The sequence below is a fragment of the Vitis riparia genome, chromosome 3, assembly GCF_004353265.1.
Source record: "Vitis riparia cultivar Riparia Gloire de Montpellier isolate 1030 chromosome 3, EGFV_Vit.rip_1.0, whole genome shotgun sequence".
Taxonomy (NCBI): Eukaryota; Viridiplantae; Streptophyta; class Magnoliopsida; order Vitales; family Vitaceae; genus Vitis; species Vitis riparia.
Window position 1 is genome coordinate 782,614 of NC_048433.1, and position 23,557 is coordinate 806,170.

The 23,557-nt window shown below is 34.9% G+C and overlaps 2 protein-coding genes across 5 annotated transcripts; one reads left to right on the plus strand and one right to left on the minus strand.

Moving 5' to 3' along the window:
* The first annotated feature begins 1,540 nt into the window (after nucleotides 1–1,540).
* LOC117911251 (auxin-responsive protein SAUR21-like) lies at nucleotides 1,541–2,613 on the plus strand. The gene is made up of 2 exons (XM_034825551.1): nucleotides 1,541–1,884; nucleotides 2,098–2,613. Exon 2 carries the CDS (start codon nucleotides 2,106–2,108, stop codon nucleotides 2,397–2,399), a length of 294 nt encoding a protein of 97 aa, XP_034681442.1. The 5' UTR covers nucleotides 1,541–1,884; nucleotides 2,098–2,105; the 3' UTR covers nucleotides 2,400–2,613.
* A 2,682-nt stretch (nucleotides 2,614–5,295) lies between these two features.
* On the minus strand, nucleotides 5,296–23,321 carry LOC117911212 (pentatricopeptide repeat-containing protein MRL1, chloroplastic). Of its 4 annotated transcripts, none has more exons than XM_034825476.1 (19): nucleotides 22,937–23,321; nucleotides 21,603–22,368; nucleotides 21,230–21,461; nucleotides 20,968–21,031; nucleotides 20,721–20,865; nucleotides 20,444–20,559; nucleotides 18,680–18,808; nucleotides 18,333–18,506; nucleotides 18,008–18,172; nucleotides 14,950–15,090; nucleotides 13,364–13,463; nucleotides 12,310–12,418; nucleotides 12,112–12,203; nucleotides 10,574–10,664; nucleotides 9,808–10,039; nucleotides 9,618–9,710; nucleotides 9,098–9,146; nucleotides 6,824–6,917; nucleotides 5,296–5,828 (listed from the first exon to the last, which is right to left on the minus strand). In XM_034825476.1, exons 1-19 carry the CDS (start codon nucleotides 23,255–23,257, stop codon nucleotides 5,594–5,596), a joined length of 3,348 nt encoding a protein of 1,115 aa, XP_034681367.1. In that variant the 5' UTR covers nucleotides 23,258–23,321; the 3' UTR covers nucleotides 5,296–5,593. The 4 variants fall into 4 exon arrangements, 3 of the variants coding, with proteins under 3 accessions (XP_034681367.1, XP_034681368.1, XP_034681369.1); XR_004650853.1 differs by having other exon boundaries at nucleotides 5,743–5,828; nucleotides 6,752–6,917; XM_034825477.1 differs by lacking the exon at nucleotides 14,950–15,090.
* Nucleotides 23,322–23,557: the final 236 nt, after the last annotated feature.

The window sequence follows — 23,557 nt, forward strand, 5'->3', positions numbered from 1 at the left end:
TCTTTCTATCTGCATGATTATTTTACAAAACATCTCTTAGAAAAAAATTGAAAACAATTAAAATATGTTTTTTGAAATTATCGGAGTCGATTGTGAAACAGGTTTAATGTTTTCGGTCACCTTTTAATTATTTGTTGTCACCTTTTGTTTTTTTGGCCCAAGGATGATAAAGAAAGGTGTGATTGGGTGAAAAAGGGCAGGCAGCATGTTGGGGTTTTATTGAGGAGAGGAGGTTGTCGTTTTGAGCATGTGGTGCATATGGAGGAAAGCAATTGCCTAACTGAACGCTATAGTTTGGTGAATCATGATTTGTCTATGAAGACGTGCCACAGTTGGAATTGTTTCGAGCTTATCTTTGGTTCTTTGAATGTTAGCCTAATCTCATTTGGAATACGATGGACATGAAAATATAAAAAAATAAGAGAATGATACGAAAATATGACCAATACAAATACCGACAAATGTAAAACCTTATTTCACTTAAAATATAATTATTATAAAAAAAATAACAACTAAAAATACTTTAAAAGTGTATTTGATAGTGATTTTAAAAAATGATTATAATATTTTTTAATATTTAAATTATACAAATTTTAAAATATTAAAAAATTTAAAAACACTTCCTAAAATCACCGACAGACAAATGGACTTTAAATGTATTCTACAAAATAACTTGGTTTATGAAATATACTTTTAAAGTTTAAGTATTTCCTTATAAATTTCTTACATATATCGTACCATGTAACCCTTATCATGTTGACTGTGCTCCCTTGCTATGGCCCCCATGCCAACCAGAGAGTGCTGCCATTGAATTTAACCTCAATGCATGTTACTTGACATCACTACGAATCGAATATAAGTCCCCTTATCCCTCAAACGGAACCCTACCTCATCCAAATTTGGCCTCACAACAACTAAATATTAATACTATATATGGTCGTCGTAAAATTTAAATAAAAACACGATTAAATAAATTTAAAATTAATAAGTTATTTTTGTATATTACTTCAATTTTATTTCATTTATTTTAATTTTTTTTGTATAAAAATTAAATAATTTTTTTATTTTATTTTTAATACTTTCTTGAGACCGACCATAGCATAAATGTATGGTTGTAGGATGTGAGTTTATCAATCAATAATCACCATTCATTTGAGACAAAACTTAGTTCCAAAATTTGGAAATTGTCTTAAACTTAAGCAGGAGTTAGGCCAAGCTCAAAAGTCAATATCTAAATAAGGAAACACTAAAACTTTCTTGACTTGCTAATTGTGGTTATCTAAAGAGTACCTTCCATTCGATCAGAGGACATGAACACAAATCTACCACAGAAACTTGATCAGATTTGAATCACTGGAAATTGTTTGGCCGGCACTAGATTGGTGAGAGTCCTTTTCAATTTGAAGCTAAAATGACCAAATTCAAATAGCTCTCACAGCCCCATGAACCATGTCTCCCAACTCAATTAAGTCCTTGTTGGAGAATTCGGCCTCCACTGTAATATTTCTGATAAATTTTCTGTCATAAAAATGACAGGTTCATGCACTGATGTTCAAGGAGACAGGTCAAATTGGTACTGAATCGTTGAGAACTGAGCTCTGAGGAAAGACGGTGAAGGCCAGCCGTTAGAAAGTAGGTTCCAGAATCATCAACACCAATTGCTTATCGGTCTGTGCATGCACTTACCGGCTCAGGGGGCCCAAAACTCATGTCATCATTTCCTCTGTATTTGTCTTCACATAAGAAGCTCACATGGATCTGTTGCTCTCCATTTTTTCCAGTGTACGGGCATTGGTTTCCAACAACGATTAGTAACAGCAGCCTCAGGTATTCCTTGTGAGCAAAAGAGCTGAGTATGAGCTATGCCATGTGAGTCCTGAAAAGGTGGGTCACTCTCAGCATTGCCTAACTGCCCATCTCATGATCCCACACACCCCCTTGACTCTATTTTTAGTAAACCATTCCCTATAAATATATGAACCAAAGCCACCGTCCAACTCCAAAGTACAAGCATTCATCCTGGTGCTGGAGCTGCTTTTTTCAGTACCCATTTGAATTCTTGAAGCAAAGATCATTTTCTTGCCATTTTTTCTGCAGATAGAGTGATGGGTATCCGTTTGCCGTCCAAGATTCATAATGCCAAGCAGATTCTGAAACTGCAGTCACTTCTTAGTAGAAACCAGTCCAGTGTGCCAAAAGGCCATTGTGCGGTATATGTGGGAGAAATCCAGAAGAAGAGATTTGTGGTTCCGATATCTTATTTGAATCATCCTGCCTTTCAAGATTTGTTGCATCTGGCGGAGGAAGAGTTTGGGTTTGATCATCCAATGGGTGGTCTCACGATTCCATGCGAAGAAGATGCCTTCATTGATCTCACTTCTCGATTGAATGCGATGTGAGTGATGTAAAACTAAGAGCAGCCTCTGCAATTTTGACTTTTCTTTTTCTTCTTCCTCTGTTTCTTTTCCCATTGGGTTATGAGAGTTGCATAAGGCCATGTATAAAAAATTTCTTTCGCCATGTAAATGAGAAGTGCAGAGCAATCCTCTGCTCACTTCTCAACTCTGTAATTCATCCAGATGATCTTAATTCTTTTCTGATATTCTCCCCAAAGCTCATTCTCTTTTTTCGATGGCACTGGACTAAAAGGGATTGGTTTGATTGAACACAGAAGACATTACAAGAAATGAGAATCATCAAAAGACTGAACAAAGCCATAAACAGCCTGAAATTTGAGAGAAGCCAAAATAGATTATTCTCACTATTAACATGCTCCCATGCTGTTGATACAACAATTTAGCCAAAGTCACTGTCTCTGAAACTGTTCTTATCCTCTGATATTTCACCATGGTCCTGGACAGAGGAAAACTTACCCGCAAAATATTTACTCTTGGGAGTCACTTTGGCCTTATGGTGCAGCATTTACAACCTCCATGAAGCACACACACTACTCAATTTGTTCTCCAATGATCGTTCTAGTCCGATCTTTAGTCTCTATGATTCTTAAACAAATGGACAAAACCAAATATCTTATCTGCAACAGCCTAAAGTAGAATGCCCAAGTTGATAACTGACTCTCACATTCAGGAGCAACCATCCAATTATAGTAGTAATTAGCCAACAAAACCAGCATAATATCATCCTTCCTTGCAATAACTGTAACTATTACAGAGTCGTATGCCCTCTTAAGCTTGAACCCCTTGGGTTGAGTTCAAATCAAAATGATAAGACCATTGAATCAGACCATCTTCAATGCTATAATAATCAACAACTTCGCCATATACTTTTTCCTGAAGGGTTGTAATTAATGATCGAGAAATCCGATATTAGGATGAGATAGAAGCACAAAATCCAACTATGATCAGCCTGTCTTCCATCTACCAAAATCTTGTCCATGATGAGATGAGACATACATTTACTACCCCCGTCTGAAACCTTCCTTTTCGTTTCAACCTGGTTAGTAGCTCTCAAGTTGTTATCACCTTCATCAGGTTGCATTTATCAGTACCAGCAACATCACATGGATTGGTTTTTTCCCCGACTTCTCTTCGACAACTTGGTTGTACTAGTAGCACAAAAAGCCCCATATTTACTACGATAAAGATTTCAAACAAACAAGTAGGCCTGCAAGGGCATGTGATATCACCCAATTGCCTCTTTTGGGACCATTCAACTGCACACTGATATCCCTTCTCTACATTTTCATATACATCTAGTCATCCATTCATCTCCAAGTCTTCTCACAAATTTCCATTGTCGTTCTGTATTAAGCTCATTATCATTTTCCCAATTCTTTCAAAGGGAAGCCAGAGAATCCCGATTGCCCTCAATGGTTTCTAAAACTACAATCATGGGTATCAGCAGCCAAAACAAATGACACAAAAGGCCATTTTGCAGCTTATCGGAATGATATCGTCTTACCGAGGGAAGAAAATGAAGCTTGTTTGAAAGAAGAAAAATATTGAATGTGGCACATGACCTGCTGTCACGAATTCCACTACATTTTCGTTTTCTTTTTCTCAGTTTTCTTGGGAAACAAACAGAGGATTAAACGCAATTTTCTGATGCTCCAGACCCGAGAAACGGAGACAGTAACTGACGCCGCCATACAAACGACGTCGTTTTAGTCTTGACAGTAACTAATTGATCATCCCAACCGACGCCGTTTTAACTGGCCAACCGAGAATCTTGAAGTGGATTGATGAAAATATCCGCCCTATTCATGTTTCAGACTTCCGTCAAATTTTTCGTCGCTGCAGCCAGGGGAGGCCAAAAGGCTTGGGTTGAAGCCCGGATAGCCTCCGAAGTCTATGTTCGTAAATATATATTTGTTCATAATAAATATGTTAATACGTTAAATTTTATTATTAAAAGAATAAATGAATTAATCCTAATTATTTTATTTTAAATTTTATTTAATTGATTAATAAAAATATAAAAACCATCATTATAATTTTCTTAACAATTCTCTTTTTATATCATTTATATGATAATTAAATATAAAAACATAAATATTAAAAAAAACCATATATGCATTATTATTTATTTTAAAATAAATTATAATTTTAATATTAAATGTATAGTCATTTATCTCATTAATCATATTTTAAAAAATTACTATAATTTCACTTTTAAATTTTTTATATTTATCATTTAATTTTGAATGTTTTTATTTTAAAATATTAAAAATATAAAATTATTCAAAAAAATAACTAAAATATTTTATAAATTAAATTAATTTGATAAGATAAATAATAAATTAGCTTATTGATATCTTTTTCTTGACCATACTTATAAAATAATTTTAACATATGTATTTTTATTTATTAAAAAAATTCAAAAATTTTCATGAATTTTGAATAATTTTTGCTTGAATGATATTTTTTTATTTATCAAAACATCCATTGATATTTTACCAATATTTACGAAATACCCGTAAAATCCACTACCTATATGTTCATGTTTATTAAAATTTCAAACCATAACCATATTCCCAATATTTTGTAAAAATATTCATAATCTACGAAATTACGGATATTAACTATGTTCTTCTATAAATATATTTATTATTTGTAAAAGATTGATATGAATTTTTTATATCTTTCAATCAATTCTGATAGATTTTTTTATTTTTACAAAAATTGTTTGACATTGATAGTTTTGTGAAATCAAAAAATCGATATTTTCATCATGATCGAGTTTTGATTGCTAAAGCAAGGAAATGTCGTCACATTATGGCTGGAGGCAGAACAATGTTGTTCTGGATGTTTAAACCTATGACAGAAACGGAGAAACTACAGCAACTGGGCGTTGATTCATGGAAGAGATGAAACGGCATTGTTTTGGTATCTCAAAAAATAGATGTTTAAACCTTATGATGATGAAAGGAACATCTCTCGTTATTAATATAAACGGATCATAAGATCTTTCAAAAACTGATCTCTAAACCCTAAAGCTCTACTTTATTTTTTCTCACCTCATATTATATTTCCTCAAAGGTACCAAGGACAAAGGCAGCAAGTTGAGCTTAGTGCAGGCATCAGCATTGTAGGTGCAGGCCCTTGCTGAGAATCAAAAGATGTGCCTCCCCCTCCTAGTCCAAAGAGAGATTGCCTGTTCGAATTTTGCGCTGCTGAAGACTGATCCCTGTTCCCAGCCGCGATTGAGAAGAGCTCAACTCGTTATCTTTTCCACTGAAAGGAGCAGCAAGCTTTGGCTGACACCACCTTCTCGTGGCAAGACCATTGATTCTGATTTTCCCGCGTGATTCATTCCCTTGGTAAGGTAGTCCTAGCCTCCTCAACATGGATGCAACTGCCTGGCTAATCCTGTCAACCAAAATGATTCTACCATTCACAACAATCCAAGAGTAGCCATTGCAATTGAAGCATACATAGGACCTAGTGACTAAGAGTAGGCATTATAAAGTTTTTATAAGGGAAAAAAAAAAGAAGGGAAAATCACATCTCTACCTATAGATAAATCTGAAAAACTATGGCTACATACTGAGAGTCTAAAGGTTTGATCCTGCATAAGCGCTTTAGGATTCAGCATTGAATAAAATGCCAGTAGATGGACAGAGTTTGCATACTCATCTCTTTCCGGAACAAAAATGTCTACCAAAATTTGGACACAGAAGCTATTTGGTTGACAATATAGATGTGTCAAAGATCTTTGGAGAGGTAGACCCTGAAAATATTCGAGAGAACTCCTAGAAACATTCTGTTTACAGCAAAAACCTACCAACTTTCTCAATAATGAATTTTACAATTGTCCACAATGGCTTTCTTTATTTTTATAATTAACATTATCACATTAATGGCTGCTCTCGTGAAACTCAGCATACTTGTGTGTAGTTGTTTTCCTTGTGCTATAACTTATCGATGTATGTTAATGTTTCTCATGACATTTTCCAAGATTTCATTGGAAGCATATGTTTTCTTTTAATTTTCTATAAATTTTCATGCTTCCATGATTTTGAACTAATGCTAGAAGTAATACCTCTAGGAGTTAGAATTGTTGGAAATTGACATTTCAATCACTGATTGGATATTTGAGCATTCTTCATTTGCCTTACCTTAAATTTATCACTCAGACAGCAGCACTCAGCCAACTTCAATTTTTTTATCAGACACCCAGCCAACTTCATCATTATCTCATAATTTTCTTTCTAAATATTAGATTGACAAATATAGTATTAATTGATAACCACCTATAATAACCAATATCCATAAAAGACAGAAATTAATACCAATATGTTTTTTCAATATGTAGAGCACTGGTGAGGTGATACCCTTGTTAAAATAATCAAGAAGCTCCTCACCTTCCTGCAAGGTTAATTGCTTTCTCACCCTTGGGAGCGAGAACTTGTGTTGTCTCCGTAGGTAGCAAAATGGTCATGCTAGGTAACTTTGCTCCTGCAAACAAATTCAAAAGGAAGAGAACAAACCAAACTGGTTAGCCACTTTAGTTTGGCATTCTTCTTACACTTATATATACATATATAACAGATTCAAAAGCAAGAGAACAAACCAAACTGGTTCGCCATTAGCCATTAGGATGTCCAAGCAAAAGGATATCTTACACCATTATCTATTCAATTGATGGTTCTCCTTTCATAATTTCTATATTTCTGAAGTTTTACTGCAATCTACTTCAGAAAAATGACTCCTAGTATAACCCATCAAAAAGTAAGATGGAAACGGATCAAGAAATGCACCACAATGGGTGCACACTAACCAACTATTTGATAGAGGATTACAAAGAACTACTTAACTTTTTAAACTGGTTCAAATGCATGCAAGGTTAAAGTGTTTTTGCAAAATGCCAAAAACAATGGCTTCTCCAGAATATATTGGCAAATATTGCCTGGAAGACCAGGGTATTAATAGATAAAAGTTAGAAAAAGAAATACGCAATAAAAAACAAGTTGTATTCCACAAGATTACATGAAAAACTCCATCAATCTATGCACAAATAGTGTGCATACATGATATATCTGCAAGTATCATGAGAACAAGGCCATCTATCCAATGTACCTGGAAGTATTAAAATGAGGATTAAGACATGCTCAAAACAAAAAATTTAGTGATAAAGAAAAATAACGGAAACAGTTACAGAAGTGCATCATGGAAAATCGATAAAAAAGAAGCCTATATTCTATTGAAAGGGGGAGAAAAAAGGGACTGTCCCATCATCTCATGAGATTTGATTTTGAGGTAATAGGAAGAGATAAACTTCTATATACGTAGCATCATATGCCTAATACAAATGATTTTGAGCAATCTTTTAAACCAACTAGAGGATAGAGACAAGTTAATCCCTTACCAAGGTTTACCACATTTGCTCTTAATAATTACACTAGTCAAGGTTTTAAGCAAGCTGCTCCACAATAACATGGGATCCCGGGTTCCTTCTAATGGCATTATCACACATATCAATGACACTCTTAAGGATGTCCATTGGCTCTAGATGACCTAAGCAAATTGGAAAATAATGATTTTGACATTGGAAGCAGCAAAAAGATTTTATTTTCTGCAGGGTGAACCCAAATCAATGATGATAAAAAGAGAGCATTCCAGTTTATATGGAACATTTGCTCTTCAAGGTGGTTTCTTCAATTTCCCAGTGCATCAATTCATAAATGGGACCTTTTCAAGTAGTAGTATAGAGGTAAAGATGTAAAGATGTAATACACCGCCTAGTAATGCCTTGCTATCAAGTAATCATTAAGCCCAACAGTTTTTCTGTGCTTATGAATGATCATTGTGACAAATAATGCTCTCCCTGAACAATATTGTCATTATGACAATGAACAAGGAGCATTTTGACTTTGAACAATACCACATAATTTTCATTTTGCAAATCACATTTCAAGATGAGATTATAAAGAGTTAGTCTTTTTAGATATTCAACAGTTGGAAGCAGTTACCTAAGTATTTGAAGAATATCAAACATTAACCAGACTGCCAAAATATCAAAAGACTCCACCATGGGCACTGAAGTGAAATGATGAAAGAAGGAAACAAAAATTTAAAGGTTGACAAATAAAGCTACTTGACCAAATTTCAAGTGAACTCCATAAAACTTGTCAAAATTTAATACTGGTGAAATTTGAGTTAAGTTGACAAAGTGAAATTGAGCTAAGTTTTTCTTAATAGTCATGTTGGCCTTGGAACAAATTCAATAACTCAGATGTAATATTTTTCTGCTTCTATAAAATACTTCATTATTCATTCTATAACAATAGCAATCACATAAAATGCCATATATCAACCTGAGTTTACTAGAAAACAGGATAGCTTTAAGTATAATCACTCAACTATTATGGTTGAAATCATTCTTTTTTGTTTTTTCTTTCAATTTTGAGAAACGAGGGGTGATAACTGGATAGAACACATACTTTCTTTAAAGGATTCAAAACAAACAAACAAACTTTCACTATAATTTACTGTTTGTTCTTTCAACAGTTTGTAAATATATTCAATTACACATCCTTCTTCATTAAAGAGTTAACTTCAGCCCTTCAAGTAACGCAGAAGCAAACCTAGGAGCATATCTTACTGAAAAAAATAAAGATCAATGGAGATAGTATTACCAGCAGCAAGTCGATGCTTGAGACCTTTCAAAACTGTTAAGAGGTACACCTGGACAGTTTTCAGTAAGAAATCAGTAAGCATAAATTTATGAATAGCACATAAGATTGCTGAGTTTCACTTTTTACTATATTAAAGCAAAATTATGTTGTTGATAATGATGATGAAATATTAATAAATAAGCGAGAACATATCTCAGAGCTTATTGCTGGATGTGTCAATGATAAGGATAATGAAGATAATGAAGCAAGAATATATCTTGAAGCAAGGTTTTGTTGCTGTAAGCGACAATATGTGGCATCTCCAGAAGTTTTTTAAGAGGTTATAGAAAATTGGGAAGTTACAACTCAAACCTCCAATTAAATCAACAAACTTAAGTAGCTGAAAGTTCCCAATGTTCATGACAGAAGCAAAGAACTTGAATTGATAACACAAACCGAACAGTTATATCTTACACATGAACAAATTGTATGAGAAATTAAACACTATCATATGAAATTTCCATGTTACAAACAGGCTCACCTCAGCAATTCGGATCTGCAATCTCCTTGTATCAACAATGACAGGACTTTTCTTGAAGGATACACATGACACAACTCCAAGTGAAGCAGCTTCCTAAAATTTGGGAACAATTTCCTATGATCCGTCCAGTAATTTTCATGATAAAGCACAAGTTTAGGAAAAAGGGAAATTATTTTAGTTGTGTACTGACCTCAAGTAATGAAAAAGCACGAGAGTCATATTCGCCAAATCCATCTATCAATGAACATAGGTTTGAGCGTCTTGAAGCATCAGCACTCACTCCCAGATTCTCAATGAGTCTATTTCTCAAGGAAACATCACGGGGAAACTGCAGGCATCCCAAAACTTGTGAAAGAAGTTCCATAGTGGGTATTACTCCAGCTGAAACTGTTTCACGGTAGACCATTAAGGCCGATGAGGTCCTACAGGAAATTTGTTGGGAAAAGAACTCATTTTAGGAAAAAGACAATCCAGCATAATTATTCATGAAAATAGCCAATCTTTGAAACATTTTCAGGGTAAACATAGGATGTGGGATTAGTTTCTATAAGTGTTTAAAAGTGCCCTTCAAATAATTTGAATGGAATACAGAAACTGATCTTAAATCGAGGAATTGAAAATTCTCTTTTCTTTAGAGGGAGGTAAGTTCAAAATTATTTCTTCCCTTTTTAAGAGAACACTTACATTAGAGAAAAAGATGTAGTGAACAAATGCATTATTCATTCATAATAACTGTATAAGGGCATCATTTCATGACTATGAAACATTTTATAAAAACTGCAGTAAACTTTGATGTACAAGGTGAAATTTCACAGGAAAAAGGAAAAAGAAAAATTAGGAAATCTATTTTTCAATATTTCACTTACTATATTTTGAAGCATGTATTTTGCATTTGAAAACCTGTAATAAGAAAGCATGCATAGTAGAAAATTTGGATTTGCAAAAGAATCAAATACCATTTATTGTCAATCTGTGGCCTTCCTGAGTTGAAAGACAAAACAGGTTCACCAAGTGCACAAGCCTTCTCGAATCTTCGTAAGCACATGCCTTAAAAGAGATCAAAGTTAATGGATTATCAAAACTCATAAAAAAAAAACCCAGAGGCTACCATATAAAATTAGGAAGTTTGGACAGGTCAGAAGACAGGGAAGAAACAATCTTCTTCACTACTTCCTTCAGAGCCCAAAGAAATATGAGTGAGGATCAAAGCCACAAAAAGGAAGCTACTAAACATTATGAATAACATAAGATGTAAAATGATTTCGTTCAACTCATGGAAAAGTGGGAACTGGTTTCATTGGACTGATGAAAAGTTAAAATTCAGTTCCTAACTTCTCTAAAAGAAGATTTACATTAGTAAGTAGCCAGAATCCATGCAAGAAATAACTCTATTCTCAACTAAGGATAGTTTTTAAAAATCAGGAGGTATTTCAAAATTAACAGGCAGAAATACTTCTTCTCGTTCATGGTGTGATCAATTTCAAAGAATTCAAATGAGTAGAATGCTCATTTTGGATCTGACTAAAAATGTCTAGTCCATTTGGCTCTCTTGGATCAGCTTGCATTTTATTCTTATTTTGTTTTGCTCTTCTGGAAAAAGGAATCGACCTATGCTGAAAGTATCTCATGAATAGATTAAGATAAACTGGTAAACTGACACTTAATTTTCTGATAAAGTTTTCTTTAGCAGCTCAATCTAGTAAATGATTAATGCTTGATCTTTATTGAAACAAAGGGTAATAGCTAACTGTTGCTCAGCTGTCAAAAAGTTGTATTTTCCATATTGGCTTTCCACTATTGATATTAGCAACAATTGAATTTATGAGAGGACACCACTCTCCAGACTAGAATAGGTCTAAACTTCCGAACTAGGTGAGACATAAGGACCTCACATATTTGATACTTTTTGTAATCTTGCAAATTTTCTTAATTATTAAGGGGATATTGGCCAAAGAAGTAAAACTCAAAAACCTTTTTATCTGCAGCATTTTAGTGCATAAAACCATTTTTAGATGGGAAAGCCAAATAAAAAAAGAAAAAAAATTGTTATTACAAAAATTTTCAATCTTTTTCAAAAATTATGACAAAATTAAGCTCTCTTATAAACACTAAAAGTGATCCTGTTGAATTGTACAGTTGTTATAGCCTAATTGACAAATCAGTGTGTATATATTTTGTTAGGAAAATTACCCCTTCAATCATGGGATTTATAGGTTCGACTTCTCTAAATTAGTTTATTCCTAGAATAGTATATATATTGTTGTGTACCAATTATTTTGTTCAATGAGAAATCATCATTCTCTTATTTTTCTTGTCAGATCCAAATACATAATAGAAATAGAATCTTGAAAGTTGTCATTAATGAAATATACACATTTAGAATGCCACATGGAACATGATGGAAGAATCCACTTCCTTGGGATGCTCAAAAACCAAAGATTCATGTAGGGAAAATGCATAGAATCTATTGAAAAGCAAAACCAATTGAACTTACCAACCAGGCATCTGCACATAACAAGATTAGGGGCTATACTGTCTTTTCTCGCCTGAGAAAGTATCATGAGGCCTACATCTATATCATCCTTTCTGCAAAGATGAAAAAAATAAAATTAACTACATCTTGTCAAAAGCTATAGGCTAAAAAGGAAAATTGAAAGCCAAGATTTAAATAATCAAAATTTAGAGAAATTACTTTTCACTGGCCACTAAAAGAATGGAGTATGTGATAGTGTTTGGACACAAGCCCGCTCTCTTCATGTCAGATAGAACTTCCATAGCCTTCTCCAGTTGTTCGCCTTCACCTGTGGTGGAGCTGTTCATGTGATTTCTCAATCCAATTTTTGCTATAATAATTCATTTCAGACAAAGCAAAAACATAATATTTTCAAAATTATTTAAGTTCCTTTTTTTTTTTAACAGAAGAAGGAAATACTGCATTAAATAAAACAAAGTAAAATTTACACATGTTTAAAATGTAAGAAATATTTATATGCCAGTTTCTGCTGTTTGTCAAAATCCTGGTCCAAAAGTTTATCATAAATCTGGAAATCCTATGCCATTATGTAAGAGTTTAGTAGCTTCACGCATCATCACCAAAGTAGCTGGGCAGTTTTTGGAGTGAATCCTAGAACCCACAAGCACTACTCTGGTCCTACAAAGCATTAAAGGCTTGGTCTAAATCCATCGTCCAATCATCTCTGACCAGATTTTGGTCAAGTACCTATATAGGCTCATCAAACACCACAGAAACATATACAAAAGAATGGAGAATTAAGGAAACCCATAATGCAGAAGGGCGTCAGTTTCATGGTTCATCGTTGAGAAACTAAAAATCCTCCCAACAGTTGATCCCTTCCCAAAAGAAGGGCATTGAGAGTTCATGTCTCCTTTTCATATATGAATAAGTACCCCAAGACAGAGGAAGAATGTAGCCAGCTTGCTGAGATTAACCCTTGGTATATACAATTTCTTGGGCCTGATGCTCTAAGGATTTCAAGAGGATTATACTCAATGCTCTAAGAATTTCCAGAGGATTGTACTTGATGCTCCAAGGAATTGTAGAGGATCGGACTTTTGATCAATCCCCTTAACCCAATCTAGTGGTCCAACCAAGTTTTGAAATAATGCTGAGTCATGTGATCAATTGGGATAGCACATGCACCATGACTCTAGAAGAAAATTGGACTTTTAACAGTATTCCTATTATCATACTACCAGCAAAATTTATGGAAGAGAAATAGACTTACACAAGGCAGTAATCAAGGCATTCATAGTTGATACCGTTGGATTCAATTTCATGGACTTAATATCCACATACAGCTCCAGTGCCTTCTGCCAGTTTTTGGCCTGAAACAAGGATTAGGTAATGATATCATCAACACAGAAGGATCAATAACATAATGCAATTACATGATTAAATCATTTTCAAAGGAATAAAGCAGGATAAATCTACTTTCTATATAGATGAAGGAAATATTTTCAAAATCTGAGCAAGAGAATCTGCTTTCAGCAACCCAATCATGGTGTGAGTTAGGAATACATCAAGAACAAAACTTTGATACCCATAATGAGTTCTTGACAAAACCAGGATAATAATTTCAACCGAAGTGTACAAATTTTAATATATATATATATATATATATATATCTTTTCTTATTTTTAGGCTAGCAGACACTTGAGCCAAGGTCTCTAGTACAAAACCCAACAAATTTAATCAACATCTTTTGTTTAGAATAATGCTACTAAATATCACAATTCCCTTTCACAACACACATCAAAGATCAAAAGCGTGCACAGAAGGGCCTATTTCTTGTACATGGTTAAAGAAAAAAATTAATCTAGTGGGGATAAGGTCACAACTTGGGCTCAACTAGCACCAACCCAGTCAAAAATTTTGGGACCTGATGTGCAGCAGGGTTGAGCTGATCTTGGACTGTCCCCAGCTGAGCAAGGAAACACGTCTGTGCTTGAAGTACATTGGTATTTAAAATTTCTTTATAAAAGGTTATAAATACAAGATATAGAAAAACCACAAAATGAAACAAGATCCAAAATAGGTTTGTTCTCAACCAAGATGTCTTGTGCTTGATTCAATTCATGTTTGGTGGCAGTGTTTTAAATTATAGAAAACAGTAGTATTAAGTTTAAGCCAGGGAGATTTCAGACCTTTAATCGACCTTGTAGAGATCATAAGCTAATATTGGTTCATAAATCTCATGCTGGAACTTTAACTTGGGCTGAGCTGAGATTGATGGAGCCAGGATTGGCTTGGACCTTTATGTGGGTTATTAATCAATAAATTGTGAATCTGTGAAGAGCCTAATGCGTATTATTTAACTTCCAAATTTCTTTTTATTTGCTTGTGTCTTTTAATATGAAAAATTTTCTTGTAATACTTACTGGTAGATTTCATAAACTAGCAATGAAACAATACCAAGAAGGGTAAAAGAAAAAAAATAAAAAATTCCAACATCTATTTTGAACTAGCATTAATCACTTCAGAAAAAAGTAATTAAAAAAAACATTAGGAAAATATTAGTAAAAAAAAAAGATTTTATTGCTAAATATGAAATTCCTATGATCATAAATCTAGATGTCAAAATTAAACCATGAAAATTTGTTAACCGTAACTAAAATCCTTGAACAAGGTGAATTTAGGGGCTACAAAGGCAAGCTAAACCCAGAGATGATTTGGGAGCTGGTTGGAGGATCCTAAAATTGCTATTGTGGTTAGGCATATTTCAAGACCATCACTTGAAATCCACAAGTGAAATATCCATAGACATCAACATATCAAAACAACTTTACTTAGAACTAAGTAGATGGAACATACGTTGCTACAAGCCCCCATCAATGAGCTATATGATACAATTCCAAGAGGTATTCCTTGAATCCTGGCTTCTTGTATGACCTCAAAGGCAGCATCCAGCTTTCCAGCATGCCCAGCAACATCTATCAATGCACTGAGAAACATCTGCATGAGAGATTTGATACTTGAGTAAGCAACCTCCTTATTGTGGTATGACACATGAAATGGAACCAATGCATTTTTGAAACTTCACCTAAATAATTTACTAAAGTTGAAGGTTGTGCAACAGGAAGAAGACCTTGGATAAGCTGGCATAAATAAAATCCTATTTGAAAGCAGTAGATATCAGATAAACTTTTCTCTCTTGCCGGCAGTTTTGGATGTGTCAGACAAGCATAGGTTTTAAAATCCATGTGACATTTTTCACATGGGTTTTTGACATATGCTAAACAATAAAATAGAAGACGAACCAAAACCAAATGAGAACTGGAATAATGGACCTTTTCCCATCCTAAGTATTGATATAAACATACAAGCATATCTAATTTGTATAGTTATCCAAAAAGCATTACAAGGTAATTCCATTCTGACATTTTGGCAGTAAATGAAAAAATTCCTAATTTGGGGCCAATATGTATCCTTCATCTTCTTTTTCTTCTTTGATAATGGATGAAATCTATTAATGTGAAAAAGTCAATACAAGTAGACTTCTTCTATTTCTTCAATTTGCAAATTTTAAGACAACTAGAAAAGGAGCCACCAAAGAGCCATGCTGAACCATAGCATTAACGGAACCCAGAGTTTGTCAAATATGCTAAACAATGAAACAAAAGTTGCACTAGGAACAAGTGAGAAGCAGGATAAAGGACCCTTTTACATAACAAAATATAGATATAAATGCATAAGCCTATTTAATTTCCATATTTACCCAACAAGCATTAAAAGATAATCACCTTCTGACATTTTTAGCAGTAAATAAAAATATTCCTATACTTGGGGCCAATCCTTGTGTTCTTCATCTTCTTTTTGTTTGTTATTTTTTCAGTAGGTAAATATTAATATTAGTCTACTAAAAATGGCCTAGCAACACGAGTGTGTACCCCAAATACAGAGCAAGTATCTAAAGGACGCTAAAAGGCACAAAGAGAAACCCAAAAAACCATCACAAAACTAACACATCCCAAACCATGACAAAGTTTAACACAGATGAAAGACTGTCCCTGATCGACTTCCTAGACCAAAGGAAACTGGAAAATAGAATAATGAAAGATTCTTTTAAAGATTGATCAGAGAGTTCCAAACCTTCAAAAGTTGTGCAATTATGCTCTTGCTAGTGGTCCAAAACAAGCACAACGGAGACCTCCAAACTTTTTCTTCACTTCTTTCCCAATAAAATTCAATGACAACCTACCAAAACCTACTTTATCAACCCCAAAACACTAATGAGAAGCCAAAAATAGAGAATAGAAAATCCCACAATGCCCAAGCTTTACAGTTTTACCAGTGTAGAGGAGGGGACACTGTGACCATGCTAAAGACAACATCTACATGGCAATGGTACCAACCATTCTGGGAACTTGACATACACAGAACCTTCTATTAATTTTCACATTTGAGGGTTTCTAGGCCTCTAGGGATAACTATAAAAGCTGGCCCAGTAGAACTTATTAATCAAGGGTAGTTGAGTTCAGAGTCAATTTGATTAGCCTTTTCAGCTGTAATTTGACCTATGACATATGGGTAAGCAGTTGGCATTGTTTCTTTTAAACATGATGATTCAAATTAGTTTTTAACATGTATTTTCCTTCCTATGGTGGGTTGGACATGGAGGTATTTGACATTTTGGTGGTATTTTGTGAGATACACACATGATACTTCTGATGTGGTTTATTATTTGGAATGAAATGAATAATGTTGGAAGATGTTTGACATAAATGACTGTTAATTTTAATGGTGGTTTTGAAGGCATGTGATGTTGCTGCAGTCATGTGTTATTTACTAGTACCACAAGTGTCTAAGCCATGTATGAAGAAAAAACCAGTAAGTCAGATAAGTGAGCCAAATGATCAAATTAAAACTACAAGGTTGGTAGTACCAGTTACTGGCATGGAACCAGTTAGTGGTGCTATTTGGCAAACAGAAATTCCATTTTGTAGTCTGTACTACTCTCTTTTGCACCAAATCTAGACACCAATTAGAAGGGAAAATCCCTTCCTAGACATAGTCAAGAACTTTTTGTGAATAGACTCCCTGGTTTAAGTCCCCCTTAGCCTCAAACAAGAGGATTTATGTGGATTAGCAGCCTCCAATAGCCTGGCTAGAGAGTTTCAGCATTGTTGTGTGCAAATGAGCATAAAAGCAAAACCAAGGGAACCATACTTCATCAATAAGCACTTCCATAGGAAAATTGCAATTCTGATGTGGCCAATGTAGTCTGGATTTCATTGTAAGAGCACACAATGTTATAAGAGAATATGGATGAAATGCTTATTGAAGTTATAATAGGGGCATCCTATCATGTTGGACCAAAATGGAGAACATGAAGGTTCACTTGGCTAAAAATGCTTTTGAAGGAGTTCCTTGTTCCCACCAAAAAGACCAATAGGTAAGGCTGAAATATATTTTAGAAATTTCTTTTATCAAAGAATGGATGGATTCTAGGTCAATTTCCAGTTCTATATGAGATTGTAAGTGCAAGTTCATGCTTTACCTTAGGCATGTTAGGCATTTATGATATGCAAGTATCAATTTGAGGATCATCAGGATTTTCTGGTCACATGGTATATAATTGGTTAAGATGGCTATATTATTCTTAATTTTATTCATAGGTTAGGCTACCCAAACCACAGAAATTACGACCATTTGAAACAGAGAGCACAGCAGGGCACAGTTTTTTCCATTCTTCCATAAACACTTGATAATCTAAACTGACTAAATCAACTGAAATCACTAAAATTATCACAATTTGACTACTCTTAAAAGATTAAATCTCATATGCAGCATTGTTGATGACAAACCAATACACAAAAAATAAAAATCCAACTTTACATGTCACATCAAAAATCTGATGTCAAAGAAATACCTCATCAGGAACCACGCCTTTCCTCGTCATGTCAGTGTACACACTGTATGCAAACTCCCAATCACCAATCTGGCTGTGACTATTAACAGCAATGGTGTAAACCTCTGGAGTGCCCTTAATGTTATATTGATCAATCATCTTGTATACTTCTCGTGCCCTATCAACCTAAGAGATCCATTATTGAGTTAACTAAAACAGACCACCAACAAGACAATAGGAAAACTGATACTAAATGCATAATAATGGAGAAGAAAGTAATGCAGTAGTTTCTGAAAGAGAAAAAAAAAACAAAAAAAGGAGAAAACAACGGACAGACAAGCATTACCTGACCAGCATTTGTGCATGCCTTTATCAATGCACCAACAGTGATGTGATCAGGGTCTATTGGTTGTGTCTCGGCCCTCATTTCTGCTAACACATCAAAAGCACGATCCACAGCTCCTGATTGACCACATGCAGTGATAAGTGCATTGAATACAACTCGATCTGGCTCCACTTTCTACTGCATATCAACATCTTATCAGTTTGAAACTTATTTAATATTCAAAATGCAGAAGCAAAAATGAACAAGCTGGGATGTTCTTGTACAAACTACCATAGACATGAAATCATTGGAACGAAAAAGAAAAGTGCTAACAAAGGAGATTAGAAAATCTATGACTAAAATCATACCTTGGACCTCATTATTCCATAAGCACCAAATGCCTTAGCAACTTGTCCAGCTCTACCACAACCATCAATAAGTGCACCATATGTATGAACATTTGGTTCCACTTCAGCATTAACCATTTCATGAAACACCTATAGATGCAACTTCAAAGCAATTCATATGGGAAACCAACAATATAAGAAAATAGCACGTTTTAGGCAAGATCTATACGAAATAGAGGATGACGATTTCACACTAGGACATTGATAAGCTGCAGATAATATACACAAAAATATATAATATAAACTATCAATGAGTATTGAAACTTTATCAAACCTAAAAATCATTTTTACATAAGATGCAGTTGAACTGGAGAGAAGTACAAACTTTTTCCATGAACAAATGTTTTATTAAGCACTTACGATATAAATGAAGGCAAAACTCAAATACATGCATTGTGTACCAAAGAAGGAAAGGGTAACAAAATCAATCAAGACAAAACAAATCTTATCCAAGAAATGGAGAACCACCAATATAGCCTGAAGTTGAACCCCCTTGAAGCATGGAATTGATAAGAGCACTTTTCTTTGAAAATGGAAGCCCCATACATTCTGAAAGAGCATTCAATTTCGGTCCTCCGAAACAGACTTTAGAAGATGATGGAAAGTGGCTATCCAAATAACATTGTTCACTTATACTGCCCCTCTATCCTCGATCAGCTGTTCCTTATGGAACTTTCAATTTTCATAGGGATATGATCATTTAAGTCCAATCACTGGACCTCAAAAATCTCAAATTTACCTACATCCAACTTTCAAGACTATGGGCTTTGGATCTTTAGAGTCAAATGGTTTTTCCATTTGCTTACTTTAAATACCAAGAAATCAAGTCCCATCCAATTTCCTAAGGTAATCTAGCCCTCCAAAGCCTCTCCTAAGCTCACATTTCTATTAAATTTTCTAGTCATACCTGGATTCTTCAACTTTACCCAGCATACCCACATCAACCAGATATGCCAGGGGTGTGAGTGTGAGATCCTTGTCAGATATTCCCATTGGGCTTCTAATATTGACTATTTTGATACTTTTTAAATAGAAACAAAAGAGAAAGGAAAGAGTTTTTTTTTTTTTTTTTCTTTTATCAAGAATGTGTTAACTTTTGCTTCCAACTTACTTTAATTGATTTTTTCTTTTATTATGTCATATTCAAGTATCATTCAAGATCCTTTTCAGTCACTCCCCTATATCCTAAAAATAGAGATGTGAAGGATCAAACACCAAGAAATACACCTGCACTTGAAACTTGCACCCAAACACATGTAATGTGGACATTCCCTACAGTGACATCCTAATTTTAAGGCCATACAAGGCACACTTGCAGCCCAGTATATTTAAAACCATGTCTAGGCTGATCAACTTAAGAGTAATAAAACCTGTACAGCCCAGGTTATCTTTCAAGCCAGCTAAGGCTATGAAAATCAGGGCCAATCCCAACCCAGACCGTAGCTAACCACTGTCCACACCATATTCCCTAAGGTTCATAACTAAAAGAATCCTGTCGTATGGTAATTAATTGATTGCATTAGGTCGGCTTCAAGTTTTTTAACAAAATAAAATTTTTTTCTACCATATAAAGCAGGCTGCACTGTTAAGGGGATGTATAGAAGGTAACTGCATGAGGATGAGAAAAAAAAAAAAGTAGTAAAACTAGTGAGGAAATCTCAGTCAAAAACCACAAATATCGACAGTGATCTAAACTATAACAAACTGGCAAGGAAATAAACATACTTCAAACATTGCATCAACTTTTCCACTTTTAGCACAAGTTGATATCAAAGTAGTATAAAGTTTGCAATCAGCTTTCAGTCCGGCCTCCCGTACAAGTTGTAGAACTTGGAATGCTCCTATAGATACAATTGAGATATAAGAAATTTGAAGAATATTTATACACAGAAATGACAGATTCTGTTGTGGTAACAGAACCCCAAACCACCTCACCATCCAATCCTCCCCCAACCCAGAAAGTAAAAAAAAGAAAAGAAGGCAAGACGACACATGAAATTACCAGCTGAATCTTGAGAAGTTGCACACACAGACATAAGCATATTAAATGTACTCAACGTTGGAGTTGGGATCAACTTGGCAAAACGAAAAGCTTCTGTAACAGCCTTTTGACTTCTGCAGATTTTGAAAAACTTTGCATGATAAACCTGAAACCAGAAAATGTAATAAGTTATGACTTGAAACAACAAATATAAGTCAAATTTGCACAATGGCAATTACAGATGACAAATGAAAGGATACAACTTCACCTTATCCATATCCAACAAGCCCATTTTTTCCATATCTTCAAGCAATTGTATGCAGTCAGATAACCTAATAAAACAAAGAGCTATTCAATGACAAGAGAAATTTTAGAGATAATTTTGGAAAGCAAAAGCTCAAAACACATAATGCAACGACGTACAATCTAACAGTGCCTGATCAAATACACAGAGAAAAAACAGTTCGCTTCAATGTTCATTCAAATCAAATCATTTGTTTCATGAAAAACACATCAAAGATGAGATTTACCTCCCTTCACTTAATAATCGGTTGTAAGCACTGAATTTCTCAGAATCATGATATTTTTCTTTGACAGTCATTCCATTAGACAAAGGGAACTGGGACAGATTTCTATGGTCGCTCAGAGGTGGAAGCCTTCTGTTCTTGTCTCTGGGAAATCCCTTGCCTTTTACTAGGTCATTCCTTTTACCAGAAGAACCTTCTTTATAACAAGAAAGAGACATTTTTCCTTCAACATAGTCTGGAAGAAACGTCCATTTATAAAGTCAGAACAATGGGGAACTAAAAAATCAAGGATTTCTTGCTATATTACAGGGCAAAGCAAGAAGGAAAAAAGTCCACAGTAATGTACAGATAATTAAAAACTTTTGAATCGCATAACCTGCAGAAGAATGTGAGTTTTGGGCTGATAATTCTGCTTCCTTTGATGTAGCATTCCTCATTTGAAAAGAAACACCATTCCCATCCAAAAGGGAGGCATTTGAAGCTAATGTTTTTATACCATTGAAGTTTGGCATAGGTTTCATCACTGACTGTTTTGCCTCATAAAATGTGTAAAGCTCTTCTCTAATGGTATCTCTGAAAATGCCAGTAAAGGAAATGATTTCACTCTCTTCACCAGGTCTACCGCCTCTATTCTTACGTTCATTCACTCCTTCAAGTGCAATGATGTCCGGAACAGAAGCAGCAATGGACTTGGTTTGAACCACCGGTGTGGACAAGTCATAACCAAACTCGGTTTCCATTTCACGTTCTTCCAAATGCAATTCTGGCATTTCAGTTGCAAACACTAGAGGTTGCAGCAAGCCTGACTCAGAGAGCAGAGGAGGCAGGATCGATGGGCCTGCCTCTTCAGTTTCTCTTACAGATACACAATTTTTAGCATTAGATGAAAGAACATCCAACCTAGATGACTCTGATGTATTAGTGACATGAGTTTCTTCCTGCATCAAGGCAATTTCTTGCCATGGAGCCTCTTTATCTTTGGAAGCATGGCTGACTTCTTCCACTATGTCCATTGTAGCTCTGCTTTCTTTTTCAGAGGTCTCCTTGTGAAGATCTCCAAAACCCAGAATTGCACTCTCCATAAATTGGTTCATAACATCTCTGCTCAGTTGGGATATTGCAAAACCTGAGGGACCTGAGACCTATAAGATTAGCATAAGTATTAGGAAGTTAACCATAACATCCAAAATTCACCACATAAATGTGTTGCCAGAGAAAACTGACAAGAAGAGGGGAAAAATAAAAAAGAGAAGGAAGTTGTGTTTATAGGCTGTTATCTTCATCACTATTCCCAATAAGTGAAAAAAATCAGACTGGACCAAACTTCATAATTGTACCAGGCATTGTTCCATAGAGGTTCATGTTTTCTCAGTTTCCAAACAATAAAAAAAAATAAAAATGCAAATTTTCTTTTCTTTTACGAAATTTTCTCAGCAACCTAACAGAGCTTCAACATTTAAAAAACATTGTCAAATAAACCATAATTCTAACCAATAAAAAGTAATCTCCACTTCCAAAATCCACAACCTCCGACCGCATCATAACTTCAAACCTCAAATCTCGGTTCAAGAAAATAAAATTATCTCACTACCGGTCCATCTCAACGTATTCTCCCCAACGTCATTTCCGTCCAAATTTCTAAATCTTCTACTATAGCATGAATTAGTCTTTAAAATAAGTCTTTAATTTCTAAAATCAAATAAACCGCACCTCTCTGGAGTTCTTCCTCCGCCTTGAATAGCTGAGAAACACAACACTGAAAGCAAAAACAGCCGCCACAGCAACAACGACGAGAACCGGCTGCGAGCCCAAGGAAGCCTTGAAGTAGAACCTGGAAGGCGACTGGACCCGAAAACGTAGATTTTTACATTTCTTGGGAGATCGGAGACCCGGAGGCCTCAAATTATGGCCGCAACCGAGAAATTCACGGCGGAGAGTGCAGAAAGAAGAAGAAGGAGAAGGAGAAGAGTAGAGTGGAGTGCAGGAGATTAGGGTCAGAGCTTGAGATTTTGCGGAGAAGTTCACATCCATGGAAGTGTAGAGAGAGAGAGTGTGTGTGATGAGGATAGAGCGAAGAAGAAGATGAAGTGGTGGTTATGTGAAGTGTGGCGAGAGAAACGAAGATGATGTCCGTTTTGCTAATCCAGACTTGCTGACGTGGCATTGCTGCCCTTTTTTCAATTTTTTTTAAAACGTTTTCTCCGTTTGTGTAAGTTAACGGAAAAGAAGCGCCGTTGTGAGATATTTGTGAGCTCAGCTTTGTTATCTTCTTGGAAAATGGGAAATCTTTAAGTGGGATAGCTAGTTTCCGTTAAATTTTATGAAAAGTCT